The sequence below is a fragment of the Poromitra crassiceps genome (genome assembly GCF_964638095.1).
Source record: "Poromitra crassiceps genome assembly, chromosome: 1".
Lineage (NCBI taxonomy): Eukaryota > Metazoa > Chordata > Actinopteri > Beryciformes > Melamphaidae > Poromitra > Poromitra crassiceps.
The window spans coordinates 43,244,165-43,266,794 of record NC_139623.1 but is presented as its reverse complement, the minus strand read 5'-3'; the positions used below and the strand labels follow the sequence as shown (position 1 = coordinate 43,266,794).

Below are 22,630 nucleotides of genomic sequence, written 5' to 3'. Positions count from 1 at the left end.
CACTGCTCATGTAACATCGATAAGAACAAATCCAAGATTCAAGATTCAATACTTTATTGCCATGTCAACAGAGTTCATTGGAATTTGTTTCAGTGCAGCTCTAAAAAACAGACATAACAAATCACAGATTCAGACACAAAAGAGAATAAAAAGTGGAAAAAAACTACATAAAATATGAGAGAGGCTGAAATAGATAAAGTGCACAGTATTATAAGCAGCATTTGTTCATAAAAACAGATATGATGATGATCCATGAGGATGAACTGTTATGAGATCAGTGATGAAACATACAGCTTGCATGGTCAGCTGTATCAGTAATGTATTTATTTATTTTCTGTTTATTTAATTGGGACAGTGCACATCAATCAACATATCAGCAATACACCTCTATGTAAATGTGCCAGAATTAGCGCAATTGCTAAATTACATCTGTAGTCCCAAGGCAGGTACATACACAAAACATGAACCAACAGATCACAACACATCTCACAATTACAAAAGACAAGAGTGATGAAATGATCAGTTCCTAGTAAAAAAATAAAATAGCACAGAAATGAACCATGTCCATGTCAAACTCAATCAGCTAACTATCGTACTTGAAAACCTCCAATATGGCTACCAGAGGAACATGTGTTTATGTGGGAGACTGATATTCCAATGAGCCTGTGTGCTAACAGAAGGAAAAGCGACAGACCTCAAGCAGAGCAGAGCTGTCATGTAGCAATGTGACTCTGGCGTGGAATCAGGGCTTCTCTCTCTGGGCTGCAGGAGTACCACCACCAAGTGACATCTATTAGTGAAGTGAGCAGCTGCCATCTGTGCTGCGTGTGCGTACTGTACTGTATGTATGTGTCACTGCGTATATGAGCCTGTCATGTGGCAGCGAAACATTTAGTCAGACTGGCAGTGCGGTGGTACTACAGATGCTAGTGTAATTAGCCGCTCTGCTCCCTGCCACTCCTGGACGGGGGGGCATGGAGGCTACTGGAGCAACAAACACTGGGACACAGAGGCACCGGAAACAGGCAGGCGGGGATGAAAGTCACAGTTCCCACTTTTCCCACCTATTTGAGAAAAAACAGCAGGGCTCAGCTGCAGCCTCACAGCCCTGCTGGCTCTGCCAGGATTCAAAGTGACTGGAGGCATAGTGCAGAGAGGCTATAGTCTTGCCATGGTTATGCTTCTGAAAGGGCTTTTTCCACTAACGAGCTGCGCGTGCTCGCTAGCTCCGCCCAGCTGGCCCTGCAGCTCGCATAATCAGTGGGTCAAAGATTTTAACAAACAGTGCCCACTTGCTCCATTTTATACGCGGCCTCGCCCGCCCTGCAGCTCGACCGCTGACTTTTGAGTAAATGGAACTCAACATCAGGGTGGCCAGTGGAGGGGCATTTACGGAAGCATTATTATTACACTGTGTGTGTGTGCGTGTGCGTGTGTGCGCACGCACATTCTACGTATACTGATAGAACATAGTGTTGCACCACTCTTTTCATCCCTCCACTTCAGGCATAATCCTATGGGAAAAGAAATGAATTCATCTGCCAGAATCCTCTCTGTCTCTACATGCTACATAATCATCTGTCTCTACATGCTACATGCTACATAATCCTCTCTGTCTCTACATGCTGCATAATGCTACATGCTACATAATCATCTGTCTCTACATGCTACATGCTACATAATCCTATCTGTCTCTACATGCTGCATAATGCTACATGCTACATAATCCTCTCTGTCTCTACATGCTGCATAATGCTACATGCTACATAATCCTCTCTGTCTCTACATGCTACATGCTACATACTCCTCTGTCTCTACATGCTACATGCTACATAATCCTCTCTGTCTCTACATGCTGCATAATGCTACATGCTACATAATCATCTCTGTCTCTACATGCTGCATAATGCTACATGCTATATAATCCTCTCTGTCTCTACATGCTACATAATCCTCTCTGTCTCTACATGCTACATGCTACATACTCCTCTGTCTCTACATGCTACATGCTACATAATCCTCTCTGTCTCTACATGCTACATGCTACATAATCCTCTGTCTCTACATGCTACATGCTATATAATCCTCTCTGTCTCTACATGCTACATAATCCTCTCTGTCTCTACATGCTACATAATCCTCTCTGTCTCTACATGCTACATGCTACATACTCCTCTGTCTCTACATGCTACATGCTACATAATCCTCTCTGTCTCTACATGCTACATGCTACATAATCCTCTGTCTCTACATGCTACATGCTACATAATCCTCTCTGTCTCTACATGCTACATGCTACATAATCCTCTGTCTCTACATGCTACATAATCCTCTGTCTCTACATGCTACATGCTACATAATCCTCTGTCTCTACATGCTACATAATCCTCTGTCTCAACATGCTACATGCTACATAATCCTCTCTGTCTCTGCATGCTACATGCTACATAATCCTCTCTGTCTCTACATGCTACATAATCCTCTCTGTCTCTACATGCTACATGCTACATAATCCTCTCTGTCTCTACATGCTACATGCTACATAATCCTCTCTGTCTCTACATGCTACATAATCCTCTCTGTCTCTACATGCTACATAATCCTCTGTCTCTACATGCTACATGCTACATAATCCTCTCTGTCTCTACATGCTACATAATCCTCTCTGTCTCTACATGCTACATAATCCTCTCTGTCTCTACATGCTACATGCTACATAATCCTCTCTGTCTCTACATGCTACATGCTACATACTCCTCTCTGTCTCTACATGCTACATAATCCTCTGTCTCTACATGCTACATAATCCTCTCTGTCTCTACATGCTACATGCTACATAATCCTCTGTCTCTACATGCTACATAATCCTCTCTGTCTCTACATGCTACATAATCCTCTCTGTCTCTGCATGCTACATGCTACATAATCCTCTCTCTACATGCTACATAATCCTCTCTGTCTCTGCATGCTACATGCTACATAATCCTCTCTGTCTCTACATGCTACATAATCCTCTGTCTCTACATGCTACATGCTACATAATCCTCTCTGTCTCTACATGCTACATAATCCTCTCTGTCTCTACATGCTACATGCTACATAATCCTCTCTGTCTCTACATGCTACATAATCCTCTCTGTCTCTACATGCTACATAATCCTCTGTCTCTACATGCTACATAACCCTCTGTCTCTACATGCTACATAATCCTCTCTGTCTCTACATGCTACATGCTACATAATCCTATCTGTCTCTACATGCTACATGCTACATAATCCTCTCTGTCTCTACATGCTACATAATCCTCTCTGTCTCTACATGCTACATAATCCTCTCTGTCTCTGCATGCTACATGCTACATAATCCTCTCTGTCTCTACATGCTACATAATCCTCTCTGTCTCTACATGCTACATGCTACATAATCCTCTCTGTCTCTACATGCTACATAATCCTCTCTGTCTCTACATGCTACATGGTACATAATCCTCTCTGTCTCTACATGCTACATGCTACATAATCCTCTGTCTCTACATGCTACATAATCCTCTGTCTCTACATGCTACATAATCCTCTCTGTCTCTACATGCTACATAATCCTCTGTCTCTACATGCTACATGCTACATAATCCTCTCTGTCTCTACATGCTACATAATCCTCTCTGTCTCTACATGCTACATAATCCTCTCTGTCGCTACATGCTACATAATCCTCTCTGTCTCTACATGCTGCAGGCCAGCCAGCTGGGAGTGTACAAGGCCTTTGTGGACAACTACAAGGTGGCGTTGGAGACAGCGGTGAAATGCAGCCAGGCCAACAACCAGTTCCAGAAGATTTCTGAGGTACGTTCACGAACATGCTTGAGTGCCAGCTTCTGGGTCATTATTAGATTGGGTCATTATTCTGGCTGCTTCTGGGTCATTATTAGATTGGGTCATTATTCCGGCTGCTTCTGGGTCATTTTAGTTTCATTGTAACTTTCGCACTTCTTTTACCCTTTTTACCTGGACCAGAAATGTGATGACATAATAAATCACAGGTGCTGCATTGTAACATGAACAAATCATTGCTGCATTAATTGTGTCATTAGTATAATAACTGTAAACAAACAAGATTGTCACCAAGGAGATTGCCAGCCTCTACCGGCTTTCCCCTTCAGTAGCCAGAACATCTGCTTTGCGACAGGAAGCAGTGGGGCTTTATGGGAAATGTGGTCTTAATTTTGAGAAGCACCAGCACTAACTATACCACTAGCATGTGATGAAGGCTACCATCATCTTGACCGTGGTCTCATTTGTCTACAGTAATTATACCAAGGTGTCACAATTAATTTGACTATGAAACATCAATACTGCTGCACCTAGAATGTTTAACTGCGAGGTTATGTGCAGGTAGTCCAGTTGTCTCAAAAATGCACCTGTGCCTCACAGGGAACTTGCATCAATAATCATTGAGACAATAATGCTTACATTAAATACAATTTACAGAATAGAGAAGATCCATAATAAAGTTAATACATTGATATACATGTAAGGATTGGTACCCAAGGATTGAATTGAACTCTTATCTGAGCAAAATATTTGCACTTTAGAGGACAGAATCATCATCATCTCTTATTTTGGAATATTAAAGGAGAGTTGAGTTATTTTTACACCCTGGACCTTATTTCCAGCTTTAAATATGTTTAAGTCACCCTGACAACTTTGGTTTGATTAGCATCAGCAGAAACGATAATCAGTTTGACCTGCGACCTGAAAACGAGGCATGTTAAATGCCTGTATTTATGTCTTGTAAATAGCCTATTTTCCGACACACATATGCCCATATGCTCATTATATTAGAGAGACAAGATAAGAGCGATCTAATGTACCTCAATGCCGCCGGTAGATAGATGGGAGCTCCCGCTGCATTTGCTGCTTGTAATCCATATATGACGTTATTCCATACGGGCGGCCATTGAATTCAAATGAATCGTCCATAATCAGATAAATAGGCCAGACAGGGTAAGATAACTACCCAATAAACTGGATGCAAGTCAACTATGACTTGGTAATACGGCGGAACAGAAGAAGAAGAAGAAAAGAAGTACCGGTACATCTGGGTGACTTGCAACATTGACTGTAGTTAGCTGTTATGTAGCTTAGCATGATATACACTGATGATATATGTTACGTCCCTTAAATGAGTGTCTAGGGTGAAAAGGTGTAACATAAGAAGTCCAGGAAAAAGGGAAATAGGCTGAATTAAAGTGTACCAAAACAATGATTTATTTTAACAAAGGTTGGTTCAAATAAGGAAGCACAGTGACGTCAGGGTGGCCAAAGCCCAATCAGTTTACCTACTGTATAAATAAAATAGACTATAAACAAAAAGACAATTCTACCCTCCTTAACCTATAGAAAACCAGGAGAAAAAGGGGGATTAACGCAAAGGGCGACACACCCCTACAGGGCTTCCTTAATATTAACATTTAAACAGAAATCAAAAACAACAGTAGCTAAGTAGGCCAATGAGTGTGTGCATAAGAAATAGTTAGGCTCCATCTAACAAAAGGCCAAGAAGCATAGGCTAAGGCAAGACCAATGAGAGTAACTTCAGACAAAGTTACAGAGAGGGCAAATAGGCTGACAGCTAATGGAAATAGCTACAGCTTCAAAGCACACACAAACAAGTGTTGGCTGTCAAGTGACCAACGGCCACAAAAAGAGCTACCCAAAAACAATTCAAATTAGCTGAAAGTAGCAAAAAGCTAATACAACAGAGCTAATGCAAAAAGGGCTTGAGGAGAGAGCAAGGAGGGTGGAGGGCCAGTGTTAAGCATGCAGAGCGCTCCGCTAACACTGACCCACAGTGCCATCTTGGAACGCTGGAGCTTATGTAGGACATGCAGGTCTGAAGCAGCCAATCAGCAGCGATGACTCAGCCAATCGGCGTTGATTGCCAACCAGCTCCAGGTGAGGACGGCTCCTCCCCTCAATCAATGCAGCAGAGGGGCCTGTCTGGGACAGAGATAGTGAGGCAGGAAAAGAAACAGAGCCACACACACCAAACCAAACCAAGGCCAGGCTTTGGTACAGAGGCTGTAACACCCCATCACATACAGTAAGTAAGCTGTGACACCCCATCACATACAGTAAGTAAGCTGTAACACACCATCACCTACAGTAAGTAAACTGTAACACACCATCACATACAGTAAGTAAACTGTAACACACCATCACATACAGTAAGTAAACTGTAACACACCATCACATACAGTAAGTAAGCTGTAACACACCATCACATACAGTAAGTAAGCTGTGACACCCCATCACATACAGTAAGTAAGCTGTAACACACCATCACCTACAGTAAGTAAGCTGTAACACACCATCACCTACAGTAAGTAAACTGTAACACACCATCACATACAGTAAGTAAGCTGTAACACACCATCACATACAGTAAGTAAGCTGTAACACACCATCACATACAGTAAGTAAGCTGTGACACCCCATCACATACAGTAAGTAAACTGTAACACCCCATCACATACAGTAAGTAAGCTGTAACACACCATCACATACAGTAAGTAAGCTGTAACACCCCATCACATACAGTAAGTAAGCTGTAACACCCCATCACATACAGTAAGTAAACTGTAACACCCCATCACATACAGTAAGTAAGCTGTGACACACCATCACATACAGTAAGTAAGCTGTGACACCCCATCACATACAGTAAGTAAGCTGTAACACACCATCACATACAGTAAGTAAGCTGTGACACACCATCACATGCAGTAAGTAAACTGTAACACACCATCACATACAGTAAGTAAGCTGTAACACACCATCACATACAGTAAGTAAGCTGTGACACCCCATCACATACAGTAAGTAAGCTGTGACACACCAACACATACAGTAAGTAAGCTGTGACACACCATCACATACAGTAAGTAAGCTGTGACACACCATCACATACAGTAAGTAAGCTGTGACACACCATCACATACAGTAAGTAAGCTGTGACACACCATCACATACAGTAAGTAAACTGTAACACACCATCACATACAGTAAGTAAGCTGTGACACACCATCACATACAGTAAGTAAGCTGTAACACACCATCACATACAGTAAGTAAGCTGTGACACACCGTCACATACAGTAAGTAAACTGTAACACACCATCACATACAGTAAGTAAGCTGTAACACACCATCACATACAGTAAGTAAGCTGTGACACCCCATCACATACAGTAAGTAAGCTGTGACACCCCATCACATACAGTAAGTAAGCTGTAACACCCCATGACATACAGTAAGTAAGCTGTAACACCCCATCACATACAGTAAGTAAGCTGTGACACCCCATCACATACAGTAAGTAAGCTGTGACACCCCATCACATACAGTAAGTAAGCTGTAACACACCATCACATACAGTAAGTAAACTGTAACACACCATCACATACAGTAAGTAAACTGTAACACACCATCACATACTAAGCTGTAACACTCCATCACATACAGTAAGTAAACTGTAACACCCCATCACATACAGTAAGTAAGCTGTAACACCCCATCACATACAGTAAGTAACCTGTGACACACCATCACATACAGTAAGTAAACTGTAACACACCATCACATACAGTAAGTAAGCTGTAACACACCATCACATACAGTAAGTAAACTGTAACACACCATCACATACAGTAAGTAAGCTGTAACACCCCATCACATACAGTAAGTAAACTGTACCACCCCATCACATACAGTAAGTAAGCTGTGACACCCCATCACATACAGTAAGTAAGCTGTAACACACCATCACATACAGTAAGTAAACTGTAATACACCATCACATACAGTAAGTAAGCTGTGACACCCCATCACATACAGTAAGTAAGCTGTAACACCCCATCACATACAGTAAGTAAGCTGTAACACCCCATCACATACAGTAAGTAAGCTGTAACACCCCATCACATACAGTAAGTAAGCTGTAACACACCATCACATACAGTAAGTAAGCTGTGACACACCATCACATACAGCAAGTAAGCTGTGACACACCATCACATACAGTAAGTAAGCTGTGACACACCATCACATACAGTAAGTAAGCTGTGACACACCATCACATACAGCAAGTAAGCTGTAACACCCTGTGACACCCCCATCACATACAGTAAGTAAGCTGTAACACCCTGTGACACCCCCATCACATACAGTAAGTAAGCTGTAACACACCATCACATACAGTAAGTAAGCTGTAACACCCCATCACATACAGTAAGTAAACTGTAACACCCCATCACATACAGTAAGTAAGCTGTGACACACCATCACATACAGTAAGTAAGCTGTGACACACCATCACATACAGTAAGTAAGCTGTGACACACCATCACATACAGTAAGTAAACTGTGACACACCATCACATACAGTAAGTAAACTGTGACACCCCGTCACATACAGTAAGTAAACTGTGACACCCCATCACATACAGTAAGTAAACTGTGACACCCCATCACATACAGTAAGTAAGCTGTAACACCCCATCACATACAGTAAGTAAACTGTGACACACCATCACATACAGTAAGTAAGCTGTAACACCCCATCACATACAGTAAGTAAGCTGTAACACACCATCACATACAGTAAGTAAGCTGTGACACACCATCACATACAGTAAGTAAACTGTAACACCCCATCACATACAGTAAGTAAGCTGTAACACACCATCACATACAGTAAGTAAGCTGTGACACACCATCACATACAGTAAGTAAGCTGTGACACACCATCACATACAGTAAGTAAGCTGTAACACACCATCACATACAGTAAGTAAGCTGTGACACACCATCACATACAGTAAGTAAACTGTAACACACCATCACATACAGTAAGTAAACTGTGACACCCCATCACATACAGTAAGTAAACTGTGACACACCATCACATACAGTAAGTAAACTGTGACACACCATCACATACAGTAAGTAAACTGTGACACCCCGTCACATACAGTAAGTAAACTGTGACACACCGTCACATACAGTAAGTAAACTGTGACACCCCATCACATACAGTAAGTAAGCTGTGACACCCCATCACATACAGTAAGTAAGCTGTAACACCCCATCACATACAGTAAGTAAGCTGTAACACACCATCACATACAGTAAGTAAGCTGTGACACCCCATCACATACAGTAAGTAAGCTGTAACACCCCATCACATACAGTAAGTAAGCTGTAACACACCATCACATACAGTAAGTAAGCTGTAACACACCATCACATACAGTAAGTAAGCTGTAACACACCATCACATACAGTAAGTAAACTGTGACACACCATCACATACAGTAAGTAAGCTGTAACACACCATCACATACAGTAAGTAAGCTGTAACACACCATCACATACAGTAAGTAAACTGTAACACACCATCACATACAGTAAGTAAGCTGTAACACACCATCACATACAGTAAGTAAGCTGTGACACACCATCACATACAGTAAGTAAGCTGTAACACACCATCACATACAGTAAGTAAGCTGTGACACCCCATCACATACAGTAAGTAAGTTGTAACACCCCATCACATACAGTAAGTAAACTGTAACACACCATCACATACAGTAAGTAAGCTGTGACACCCCATCACATACAGTAAGTAAACTGTAACACACCATCACATACAGTAAGTAAACTGTAACACACCATCACATGCAGTAAGTAAACTGTAACACCCCATCACATACAGTAAGTAAACTGTAACACACCATCACATACAGTAAGTAAACTGTAACACACCATCACATACAGTAAGTAAACTGTAACACACCATCACATACAGTAAGTAAACTGTAACACACCATCACATACAGTAAGTAAACTGTAACACCCCATCACATACAGTAAGTAAACTGTAACACACCATCACATACAGTAAGTAAACTGTGACACCCCATCACATACAGTAAGTAAGCTGTGACACCCCATCACATACAGTAAGTAAACTGTAACACACCATCACATACAGTAAGTAAGCTGTAACACACCATCACATACAGTAAGTAAGCTGTAACACACCATCACATACAGTAAGTAAGCTGTAACACACCATCACATACAGTAAGTAAACTGTAACACCCCATCACATACAGTAAGTAAGCTGTGACACCCCATCACATACAGTAAGTAAGCTGTGACACACCATCACATACAGTAAGTAAACTGTAACACACCATCACATACAGTAAGTAAGCTGTGACACCCTGTGACACCCCCATCACATACAGTAAGTAAGCTGTGACACCCCATCACATACAGTAAGTAAGCTGTGACACCCCATCACATACAGTAAGTAAACTGTAACACCCCATCACATACAGTAAGTAAACTGTAACACACCATCACATACAGTAAGTAAACTGTGACACCCCATCACATACAGTAAGTAAGCTGTGACACACCATCACATACAGTAAGTAAGCTGTAACACACCATCACATACAGTAAGTAAGCTGTGACACACCATCACATACAGTAAGTAAACTGTGACACCCCATCACATACAGTAAGTAAGCTGTGACACACCATCACATACAGTAAGTAAGCTGTAACACACCATCACATACAGTAAGTAAGCTGTGACACACCATCACATACAGTAAGTAAACTGTAACACCCCATCACATACAGTAAGTAAACTGTAACACACCATCACATACAGTAAGTAAGCTGTGACACACCATCACATACAGTAAGTAAACTGTAACACCCCATCACATACAGTAAGTAAACTGTAACACACCATCACATACAGTAAGTAAACTGTGACACCCCATCACATACAGTAAGTAAGCTGTGACACACCATCACATACAGTAAGTAAGCTGTAACACACCATCACATACAGTAAGTAAGCTGTGACACACCATCACATACAGTAAGTAAACTGTGACACCCCATCACATACAGTAAGTAAGCTGTGACACACCATCACATACAGTAAGTAAGCTGTAACACACCATCACATACAGTAAGTAAGCTGTGACACACCATCACATACAGTAAGTAAACTGTAACACCCCATCACATACAGTAAGTAAACTGTAACACCCCATCACATACAGTAAGTAAGCTGTGACACACCATCACATACAGTAAGTAAGCTGTAACACCCCATCACATACAGTAAGTAAGCTGTAACACACCATCACATACAGTAAGTAAGCTGTGACACCCCATCACATACAGTAAGTAAGCTGTGACACACCATCACATACAGTAAGTAAACTGTAACACCCCATCACATACAGTAAGTAAACTGTAACACACCATCACATACAGTAAGTAAACTGTAACACACCATCACATACAGTAAGTAAGCTGTGACACACCATCACATACAGTAAGTAAACTGTAACACACCATCACATACAGTAAGTAAGCTGTGACACACCATCACATACAGTAAGTAAGCTGTGACACACCATCACATACAGTAAGTAAACTGTAACACACCATCACATACAGTAAGTAAGCTGTGACACCCTGTGACACCCCCATCACATACAGTAAGTAAGCTGTGACACCCTGTGACACCCCATCACATACAGTAAGTAAAACACCATCACATGCAGTAGGTAAAACACAAAATGTAATGTTACAATAGGCATAAACCAGAAGTGTAATATTATAGAAATAAATAAGGCCGAGGGGGCCGTAACAATATCTGTTTAAGAGAATATAGACGATTCATTTGAATTTGATAGCCACCTGTATGGAATAACATCATATATGGATTACAAGCAGCAAATACAGCGGGAGCTGCTATCTATGTGACCGAGAGCAGACAGAGCAGGCTGTGGCACGGAGCTACATTAGATCGCTCTTATCTCGTTCTCTCTCTAATATAATAAGCATACTGTACATACTGTATGTGCCGCTGTGTGTCGACCTTTCACATGCCCTGTTTTCCTCGTTTTCAGGTCGCACTTCAAACTGATTATCGTTTCTGCTGATGCTAATCAAACCGAAGTTGTCAAACATCATATTTAAAGCTGGAAATAAGGTCCAGGGTGTAAAAAAAACTGAATTCTCCTTTAAATCCTCAAGTCCAAAGCACTTTATTATCAAAGTACGCAGCACTTTTGGAAGCAAACCCTTCACTTGATGAATCTTCGTTCACAGACACCCTGGAGAGGTGTGTGTTGCAGTGTGTGTTTGGGTGGATGTAAAAAGGAGTCTGCTGCAGTGCAGACCCAATACGTCTTCATTAGTTCTGTCAGCCTCTGCCAGGCCCACATGGGGCACTAGCTTTGTGTGTGTGTGTGTGTGTGTGTGTGTGTGTGTGTGTGTGTGTGTGTGTGTGTGTGTGTGTGTGTGTGTGTGTGTGTGTGTGTGTGTGTGCCTGATGAAATGGATTAATCCACACTTCTCTTTTTTCAGAACCTCAAAGTAAAAGGTCCTAAAGATTCCAGGGACTGTACCACAATTGTCACAATGGAGGGTAAGTGTCTGTCTTGTCTGTCTGTCTCTGTCTGTCTGTCTGTCTGTCTGTCTCTGTCTGTCTTGTCTGTCTGTCTGTCTGTCTGTCTTGTCTGTCTGTCTGTCTTGTCTGTCTTGTCTGTCTGTCTGTCTTGTCTGTCTGTCTGTCTGTCTGTCTATCCATCTGTGTCTGTGTGTTATACCCCTTTCAGACCAAGATGCAGCCACTTGTACCCAGGTTGATTTTACTCGGCTTGGCGGGATGGGTCAGACATGGGTTGATTTCAGTGTGAATGGCTCCAATTGGGTTTGCTATGTAACCACCACGGCGAGACAAACGAATCTCATTGTTTACGAATGGGGACGCACAGCTTGAGCCTTCAATTGTGTCATGAGCCGTTTTTCCACATGCATACCGGAAAATTACCTGTAAGTCAATATCGGACATTTCCCGGAATTTCCCTTCACACCTGCTCGCTCGCATGTGGGAATATAGCAGCGAAATTGCCTGTATGTTGGGGGGCGGGGCGGCACTGCAGAGCGGGTGGGGAGTGACGTGTCGGCAAAACTCCGATGGTGAAATAAGTTTGCTTGTCACACAATAAATCACACTCGTTTGACTTAAGAGGGCATGTATGTTGTATCATTCACATTCGCTAACCAGCCTTTGAACTGAAATATTTGAAGAAGTTGGGATCCGTGTCTGAGAGAAATAGCCTGGCTGGTTCGATGTTTATCTGTTCACCTGCGTCGCGTTGAAGCACTTTTTACAGACTGGCTTCGTTTGATGTGTCCGGGCTTGGAGCGAGCAGGCAGCAGAGAGGGGAGAGGGGGAAATCAGCACGCCCACACATGAAGCTGACATACCGCTCTTATTATCACAAGATAATTTCGCCAGTTTGCTTTAATGTGCGCGAATGATTAGATTATGCCTGCTGGAACATTAAGCAACGTGTGTACACCTCGCCCATGAGAAGGACCGCCTGTTCCGGCAAATGACTGGACCCGTTTCTCACTTGTGTCCCTGATCGCGCATACCGCTCTTCTGACTGGCTCGAAACTGGTGAAATGTCCACGATGACGGGGTCGCGCTTATACCGGAACAACAACTTTCACACATGAACGCATTAGACCGCGTTCCGGTCATTTAGCGGTAAAAAGCGCATGTGGGAAAATGGCTATGGAGGCGCTGTCCGGTTGGAAATGAAATTACCCGCTGGCATAGTGCCTTTGTAACTGTTGACACACCAAGCCCAAACAAACAGGCCATGCTGCACTACTCCCCCGGTGCTGCAACACACCATGCCCAAACAAGCAGGCCATGCTGCGGTACTCGCCGGGTGCTCCAACACACCAAGCCCAAACAAACAGGCCATGCTGCACTACTTCCCCGGTGCTGCAACACACCAAGCCCAAACAAGCAGGCCATGCTGCGGTACTCGCCGGGTGCTCCAACACACCAAGCCCAAACAAACAGGCCATGCTGCACTACTCCCCCGGTGCTGCAACACACCAAGCCCAAACAAGCAGGCCATGCTGCACTACTCCCCCGGTGCTGCAACACACCAAGCCCAAACAAACAGGCCATGCTGCACTACTCCCCCGGTGCTGCAACACACCAAGCCCAAACAAACAGGCCATGCTGCGGTACTCGCCGGGTGCTGCGGTACTTCCCGGGTACTGTAAGTTCAAGTACATGTGCAACGGCACATGTTGAACGTGACATGCAAAAATGTGCGATCCACTTCCACCGTTGGTTGTTGAAATGCTGGCTCTGTGCAGGAACATCTGCCCACTGAATATGACGTGTTGTCTGCTTCGCCCATTTCCATCCTGAGTTGATTGTTGACCTATGTTCAGCAATTTAATGTCTCATGATTATTGGAAAACATACTTTATAGGATCGATAGAACTCATAGAAGATCTTGCACGAAAATGTCTTCTGGTAAATTAGGCATATATAGATAATCCACCAAGCAAATCTAACCATTTCACAGCAGTCCAGCCCACCATGGTGGGAAAGGAACCATTCTCAAAGTTTGAAGTATATCGAAATATATGTTGCATGGTGTAGCGCCTACAGTGTAGCCGCTACACCATGCAACATATATTTCGATATAATTCAAACTTTAAGAATGTTTGTTTATTAACTGGCCCCTGGCCTTCTATCATTTCACGAAAGTGGCCCCCGGGCAAAGCAAGTTGAGTATCCCTGGTGTAGCCTATGTATGCCGAATTGTTACAGATAACCATATTTCAATAAATATAAAGCATTCGTTGATTTGAAGCAGTCGGGTTGGTTCTCCATCTTTATGTTCTTCTTCCTCTCGTCATCTGGTCCAAGCTGGTTCACTCGACAATGATCTTTATACTGTATCACATTTTATTATCCAACCTGCCTGCTCTGACCAGACAACTAATGGGCTCATTCTGTGATATTTGTGGTACATTCGGGTACATGATTAATTAGTACATAGCCTACACAACAAGGTTATCTTTATTGGCAATGTTTATTGACAAAAGCACACTGGCAGATACATATACCAAATGGTTCAAAGCAAATCTCTCAAAGTCTCAAATCTGTCAGCATTATATACAGTCTATGGTCAGCATTTGGCTTGTGTTATTGCAATATCCTAGGTTGAACATAGTTAAACTGATGATCAGCAATATTCTCACGATGTTAACGTTACCATTATAATCTCAGGAGAGCAGAAAATTGAATAATGAGCCATGCACATGGGTATTACTGTTGCAACATTTAAAACATAGCTTCATTTTCACAAATCCTTTGATCAGGGGGCAATGTGCCTCTGTTGTGTTTTGCTGCTCCTGCTCCATGGTACTCCGACGGTCATCCCTTGAAGAAACAAATGACACCGTGTTATATTAATCACTGTATAACGTTAATGCCACGTCTCAAAATTTCGGTTACAGTCATAGCAACGGTGCCACCTTGCTCACATGTTTACGTTAGCATACGATGCTAATCGAGCTAGCGTTAGCTTACAAACATGAGCATCACTCAAACAGTCCAACATAGCAGAGCACCAAGTGCGTGATCAAATCCACCTCAGTTATAAAGTTTTGAGTTTACCCAGAGATATAATAAGTATAATGGCAGTTTACCTTGTGGAGGCTTAGCAGCAGCTAGCAGGCTGGAGGCTCACACCACACCATGGTCTCTTGGCCAGGCCCTGGACAAGACGGTGGTCGGCTGGCTGGACTGCTACTCGGCCAGACCTTCGGGCTAAAAGTTATTATGTATTTAGTTTTTCTGGACCATTTCACCACTGCAACCAGCCAGCTAGCGAGCTAGCAAGCTAGCAACCAGAAGCCAACAACAAGATGGCAGTCAGTTCAAGCCTGTGTGAGACAAATTCGGACACTCCCCCAACAGCCTCACGTACCCCACCCCCTCTTCCCGTTCTTCCCTGTAGCAAAATCCATTAATCCAATCAAATATTACCAGGAAGCGGGAGATTCAAGCCTCACTTTCTGGTATCAAAACCCAATGGTGACGTCACGCTCAGTTCATCCATCTATTATACTATCAATAAGTATACTATCAATAAGTACTATCACGCTCTGTTCATCTATTATATTATCAATAAGTGGTTCCCAAACGTGGGGTCACGACCCCAAGTTGGGTCGCATGGAATTCCAATGCCTTTCTTTTTTTTACACCACACACAATTTAAAACTACAGAAGAGGACACGTGAAAAATGTATTTGACTTCTGAGTTTAAGTCCGAATTCTGAGATTAAAGTCCGAATTGTTGTCACTCGCGCAATTGTGATGTCATCATTGAGTGATATCACTTGAGCAATAATAGGGTGGCGTTTACTACTATAATAGGGCAGCGTTCTGCATCTGGGGTCCCTAGATTTCCGTACCATCAATGTGGGATCACAAGCAAAACAAAACTTGGTAACCCCTCTATTAGTCTGCGGCTGTGTTGGTGCTTTAAGACTCCAGCTCTGCCCCTTCTACTTGTGTATGCAGCGGCGGGCTTTGGGAAGCAAACCGGCACATGTGTGAACGCGCACGCACGCGCGCTCGCTCTCTCTCTGTCTTCCCCTCTCTCGTCTCTTGTTTCTCTCTCTCTCTCGGGCTGAGAAAGGAGGCATTGAGCTGGAGCACCGAGTGCAGAGAGCAACAGAGGGACATGGAGGTGCTACTGGTCCTTAGACTGTGTTGTAACTGCACATACGGTAACAGCCGCATGATAGGAGCGTCCACCGTTCCATTCAGGCAACTTGGATCACTGCTTTTCTGTTGTTTTTCTATGGATTTGAACGTCTGTGTCTCTTGGATGCTACAGTCGTCTCTGGCGGTGTGTTTGCAGTGAAGTTAAGATCAGCTGTCAGATATCCTAAGAAACAGATTTGGGATGTTGCCATAGCTGATAGGCATTTTGGATACCTACGCGTTGTGTGGTTTTGTCTTGATTTTGTGCGGTGTTGATTTGGGAAAGTGAATGTGTTCATGTAGTTGAGGCGATGTAGGTAGTTAAGTGTCGGAGCCTGTGTGAGGGATTATCCTCCTGAATATGCTGCTTTGCCCGAGGACTGAGAGACGAGGATGACTCGCACCTTATAGCATACAACACCCAACGCAGAGGAGGATGCAGAGAGATGAGTCAAGCATGTGTAAAGGCAGAATGGAGAGGATGAGTTCAAGAGAGGACAGAAGTGTGTCTGTGCGTGTGTGTGTGTTTGTGTGTGGATGTATGTATAGAGGCAAGATTCACAAGTATCACGTCACGTGTGAAATTCTTGTGCTAGTTGCGCATGTAAAATTTTAGCAATGGGCTTATGAAATGACTTGAAATGTTCTTTTTCTTTTTGGAAATGAATTGTATCCCCTATCTTTCTGCCTACCCCCTGAAAGCTGATCAAGTACCCCTGGTATGGAATCACTGATCTAAATTATGGATAAGCGGCTGTTGGCATGATGAAGGCTTTCTCACCATGAGAAAGGGTGGGTGGTTCTGGTGGATGTTTGTTTGTGTGTGTTTACGCACATGTCAACTTTCAGCAGCATGTACCTGTGAAGTGTCTGTTGATTTATGCAGCGCAAACGAGGTAGAATCTAACTCAAGCTACCTCAGTTATCATAGCCAGATCCCTCTGACTTCTTTATAGACGACAGAGAGACCATGTGTGACAGACCATGTGTTGTTGGATGTACTACATAGGTTACCATGCTACTGTAGTTCAAATGAATGAGAAAGCAAGCAGCTAGTTTCATATTCCCATATATAACAGTCAGCTTTTCACAGCACCCGCTGCTTTGATTGCTGTTTTGTGCAGACGGTCCCTAATTACCTGACGAGGCAGCGGAAGGGTTTCTCCAGCCACGACCAGATACCAGTTAATCCATACCGGTTACCTGCTCCACTGCTTCTCTACTTCCCTGTTCCTTCCCTCCTCTCTCCTCCCCTCCTTCCCCTCATCTTTCCATTCGTTCAAAGGGTTTGTGAGCTCTTTTATATGGGTTTCATTGAAGTAAGCCAATCTATCAGGCTTATTCATATACAGTGACGGTCGAATGGATGCAAATAGAAACACAAATGCTCTGAATCAAACAAGCGTGTGGTGTGACATGTGATCCCACAGTTAATCCTGCTGCACACCACTACCTCTACCTACCTCTACCTCCTGCTGCGTACCACTACCTCTACCTACCACTACCTCCTGCTGCACACCACTACCTCTACCTACCACTACCTCCTGCTGCGTACCACTACCTCTACCTACCACTACCTCCTGCTGCACACCACTACCTCTACCTACCACTACCTCCTGCTGCACACCACTACCTCTACCTACCACTACCTCCTGCTGCGCACCACTACCTCTACCTACCACTACCTCCTGCTGCGTACCACTACCTCTACCTACCACTACCTCCTGCTGCGCACCACTACCTCTACCTACCACTACCTCCTGCTGCGTACCACTACCTCTACCTACCACTACCTCCTGCTGCACACCACTACCTCTACCTACCACTACCTCCTGCTGCGCACCACTACCTCTACCTACCACTACCTCCTGCTGCGTACCACTACCTCTACCTACCACTACCTCCTGCTGCACACCACTACCTCTACCTACCACTACCTCCTGCTGCGCACCACTACCTCTACCTACCACTACCTCCTGCTGCGTACCACTACCTCTACCTACCACTACCTCCTGCTGCGCACCACTACCTCTACCTACCACTACCTCCTGCTGCGCACCACTACCTCTACCTACCACTACCTCCTGCAGTGCACCACTACCTACCACTACCTCCTGCTGCGTACCACTACCTCTACCTACCACTACCTCCTGCTGCGCACCACTACCTCTACCTACCACTACCTCCTGCTGTGCACCACTACCTACCACTACCTCCTGCTGCGTACCACTACCTCTACCTACCACTACCTCCTGCTGCGTACCACTACCTCTACCTACCACTACCTCCTGCTGCGTACCACTACCTCTACCTACCACTACCTCCTGCTGCGCACCACTACCTCTACCTACCACTACCTCCTGCTGCGCACCACTACCTCTACCTACCACTACCTCCTGCTGTGCACCACTACCTACCACTACCTCCTGCTGCGTACCACTACCTCTACCTACCACTACCTCCTGCTGCGCACCACTACCTCTACCTACCACTACCTCCTGCTGTGCACCACTACCTACCACTACCTCCTGCTGCGTACCACTACCTCTACCTACCACTACCTCCTGCTGCGTACCACTACCTCTACCTACCACTACCTCCTGCTGCGCACCACTACCTCTACCTACCACTACCTCCTGCTGCGCACCACTACCTCTACCTACCACTACCTCCTGCTGTGCACCACTACCTACCTCTACCTCCTGCTGCGTACCACTACCTCTACCTACCACTACCTCCTGCTGCACACCACTACCTCTACCTACCACTACCTCCTGCTGCGCACCACTACCTCTACCTACCTCTACCTCCTGCTGCGCACCACTACCTCTACCTACCACTACCTCCTGCTGCGCACCACTACCTCTACCTACCACTACCTCCTGCTGCGCACCACTACCTCTACCTACCACTACCTCCTGCTGCGCACCACTACCTCTACCTACCACTACCTCCTGCTGCGTACCACTACCTCTACCTACCACTACCTCCTGCTGCGCACCACTACCTCTTGCTCTCGATCGTCTCTTCTTCTTGTTACCTCGGCCATGACTCATGTCTGACTTTGGGTCAAGTGTTGAGCGTTGTAAGCTGGAAGTCCCTGTGTCCTACGTGTGTGTGCGTGCGCGTACGTGCGTGAGGCCTGCGCTGTGCCCACATAGCCTGTCCCCTTGTTAGCAAAGATGAACAGTCTGTCCGTCGTCAGCCATGTCATCAAGGCGACCTTGAGAATGGGGCCAATCAGAAGCACTTTGCTGTGGCAGGTCATCGACTTCCAATAATCCTCCCTCCCTCCCTCTCTTTCTCTCTCTCTCTCTCTCTCTCTCTTTCCTCTCTCTCTCTCTTCTCTCTCTCTTTTATCTTTGCAGAGAGGTGTGGGTTGGGCTATGTCTTTTCTCTGCTGTTGGTTGGTTTGTTGTTGCTGCTGCGGTTTCCTGTGGTGTGTGTGTGGGGGGGGGGGCATTAGGTCTATGGGGGCGTCGATGCAGCAACATGTGAGTTTTAATTTTGTATTTTAAGTGACAGTGATGTTTTATTAAAAGAACATCAAAGGTCTTCTCTCTCTTTCCTCTCTCTCTTTCCTCCCTCTCTCTTTCGTCTCTCTCTCTCTTCTTCTCTTCGCTATTTTTGGTTTTCCACCCGTCAAAAACCTGGGTTGAGTCTAATGCAATATTCCGTGGTAGACATTGTAAAAGTGCCCACTCATGATTTTATCCTGCATTATGCAGACGATTCTTTTTTCTTTCTTTTTTTCAATTATGATTTTTATTGTTTCCTTGGCAGATGTTCAAACATCAGTCCAGTACAATTTACAATCCGGCATAGACTCACGCACACACCAAAAAAAACAAAAACTAAAAACTAAAACACAACCCGTAAAGATAGCACACAAATAAAGGTAGACAGCATGTACACACAATAAATAAATTGCAGTGCTGCGCCACCGCACCGCATTACAACAGCATCCAACCACAGGTTCACATTGTGTTAGACAAACAAAAAACAAAGAACAAAAACAGCCTGCATACTTCATCTGAACCCCCCCCCCCATGAAGACAATTCTTTCTTGATTATTATTCAGTCGAATCAAATTAGTATGGTAACTCAAAACTCTATATCTAGTGTACCGGTAAGTAATTGCCAGACTATACTTCATCACATAATGGCAGTTGAAGCGGTTGAAAAGCTGATTTTTGGCCAGCTGGTGTAACTTGGCCCTTGTATTGAGTGCAGGTCCTGTGGTAGTGAATTATCCCAGAGGTGGCGCTATTGGTTTACTGAGCCAAGACCGATGATGGAGGCCGCATTACTGTATTTGAAGAAACTTCAAAGAGAGTCAGCAGGGCCCTCTAAAGGATTTGGGTTGTGTGTGTGTGTGTGTGTGTGTGTGTGTGTGTGTGTGTGTGTGTGTGTGTGAGAGCGAACGTGAGAGATTGTGTAAAATTTAATTTGCCAAGTAGGGTTGTGCGATGTCATCCAAATACCCATCGTGATTGTTTCACAGTGATGGATGATGGCATCGTCAATGGGTGGGGGGAATAATTAATTATTTATTAATTATCGCTGCGTTGCTGTAATTCCATTTGGCTAGCCGCTGCAATGCGTTCACGTTAACAACAGGACAGCTGAGCTCTCTGATACCAGCGGGCTTGGATAGGCTATTAGCCTCTGCTCTGTGCTACAGCACAGAGCCAGGCGACTAAAGTGGGCAGTGGCTGTCACTACCAGCAATTTGAACGGCGCAAAACAAATAACGTTATTACAGATCCTCACCAACAACGTGTGTGTGTTGAATTTAACTAGCTGGCAGAAAACTGACTGAATTACTGGCTGATATAACGTTAGATTCGCGTGGGCTTTTGAACCTGAGTTTAGGAGAAATGGCTAGAGAAACCCAGCTGCTGTATCTGGAGCGAGTAGCGACTCCCAACTTTCACTTTGGAAACAGGCGAGTTAAATTCACAGTTGAAGACTTGTACTCACTTTGGGTTGAAAACAGGGAAGAACGTGAAGTTTCTTCTTTGTCTTAAAAGGTTTTCACAACAACACAGCCGACTTTTCACGCGTGAGGGACGCCCCGGCGACATTAAACAAGCACACCCAGTTCAGAGAAGCAGTAGAGCGGAGGAGGAGGAGGAGGAGGGGGAGGAGAGGCTTATCTGAACTGAACTGGGTGCGCTTGTTTAATGCCGCCGGCACGTCCCCTGCGCATTACAGTAAGTGGACTTGGCCTTTTTTATTATTAAAACGGCACAATTTTAATTCAAACAGATAATTAATTACGATGATCTGATGTAGAAGGCTCAGAGGTCGATGGAGGGCCGGCCAATCACGATGGTCGATGCCATCGTCCATCGTGCCAACCCTATTGCCAAGCCCCATCAGTAGATCTGAACATGCTCCCTGTAGGTTTAAAATCACTCTCTCTCTCTTTCATCTCCTTTAGTTCAAGTAGGGGGCGACAAGAAAGGAGAACGAACCACTGATAGCGAGTCTACAGAGAGAGAGAAGAAGTAGTAGAGAGGGAGCATGTCTGTAGCACAAATGGAGGAGCAATGGCCAATGGTGTACATATTATAATAATATATTAACCACCTTTATTTGTATAGCACCTTACATACACAAGATGCAGCTCAAAGTGTATACAATAATTAAATCAAGTAAAAATAGAAAGATACATGTAAAATAACCCAACAAATATTCCCACTTTTAGATACATATTGTGATCTCACTGCCCTAAGGCAAAGACCTCACCCTCCACAGATGGCTGAGAATCAGACCGGGTTAAGGCTTTGTCCCACCACATAGTGTTCACTCAGGTGCAAGTAAGCCGGGACAAGACCAATGAAAATTCATACCTGCCCGTGTCAGTTCTGTTGAGATCCTGACCCTCACAGAAACCATTAACTGCAGGCTATTCAAAAGCTAA

General features: G+C 44.2%; 1 protein-coding gene across 3 annotated transcripts in view; it reads left to right on the top strand.

Moving 5' to 3' along the window:
• Positions 1–22,630, top strand: part of abr (ABR activator of RhoGEF and GTPase) — a 387,908-nt gene that overhangs the window by 202,608 nt on the left and 162,670 nt on the right. For all 3 annotated transcript variants that reach the window (XM_083650474.1, XM_083650477.1, XM_083650475.1), the window contains 2 exons: positions 3,735–3,842; positions 12,471–12,531. In XM_083650474.1, coding sequence (XP_083506600.1) covers positions 3,735–3,842; positions 12,471–12,531 — 169 coding nt within the window. The remainder of the gene's footprint in view (positions 1–3,734; positions 3,843–12,470; positions 12,532–22,630) is intronic.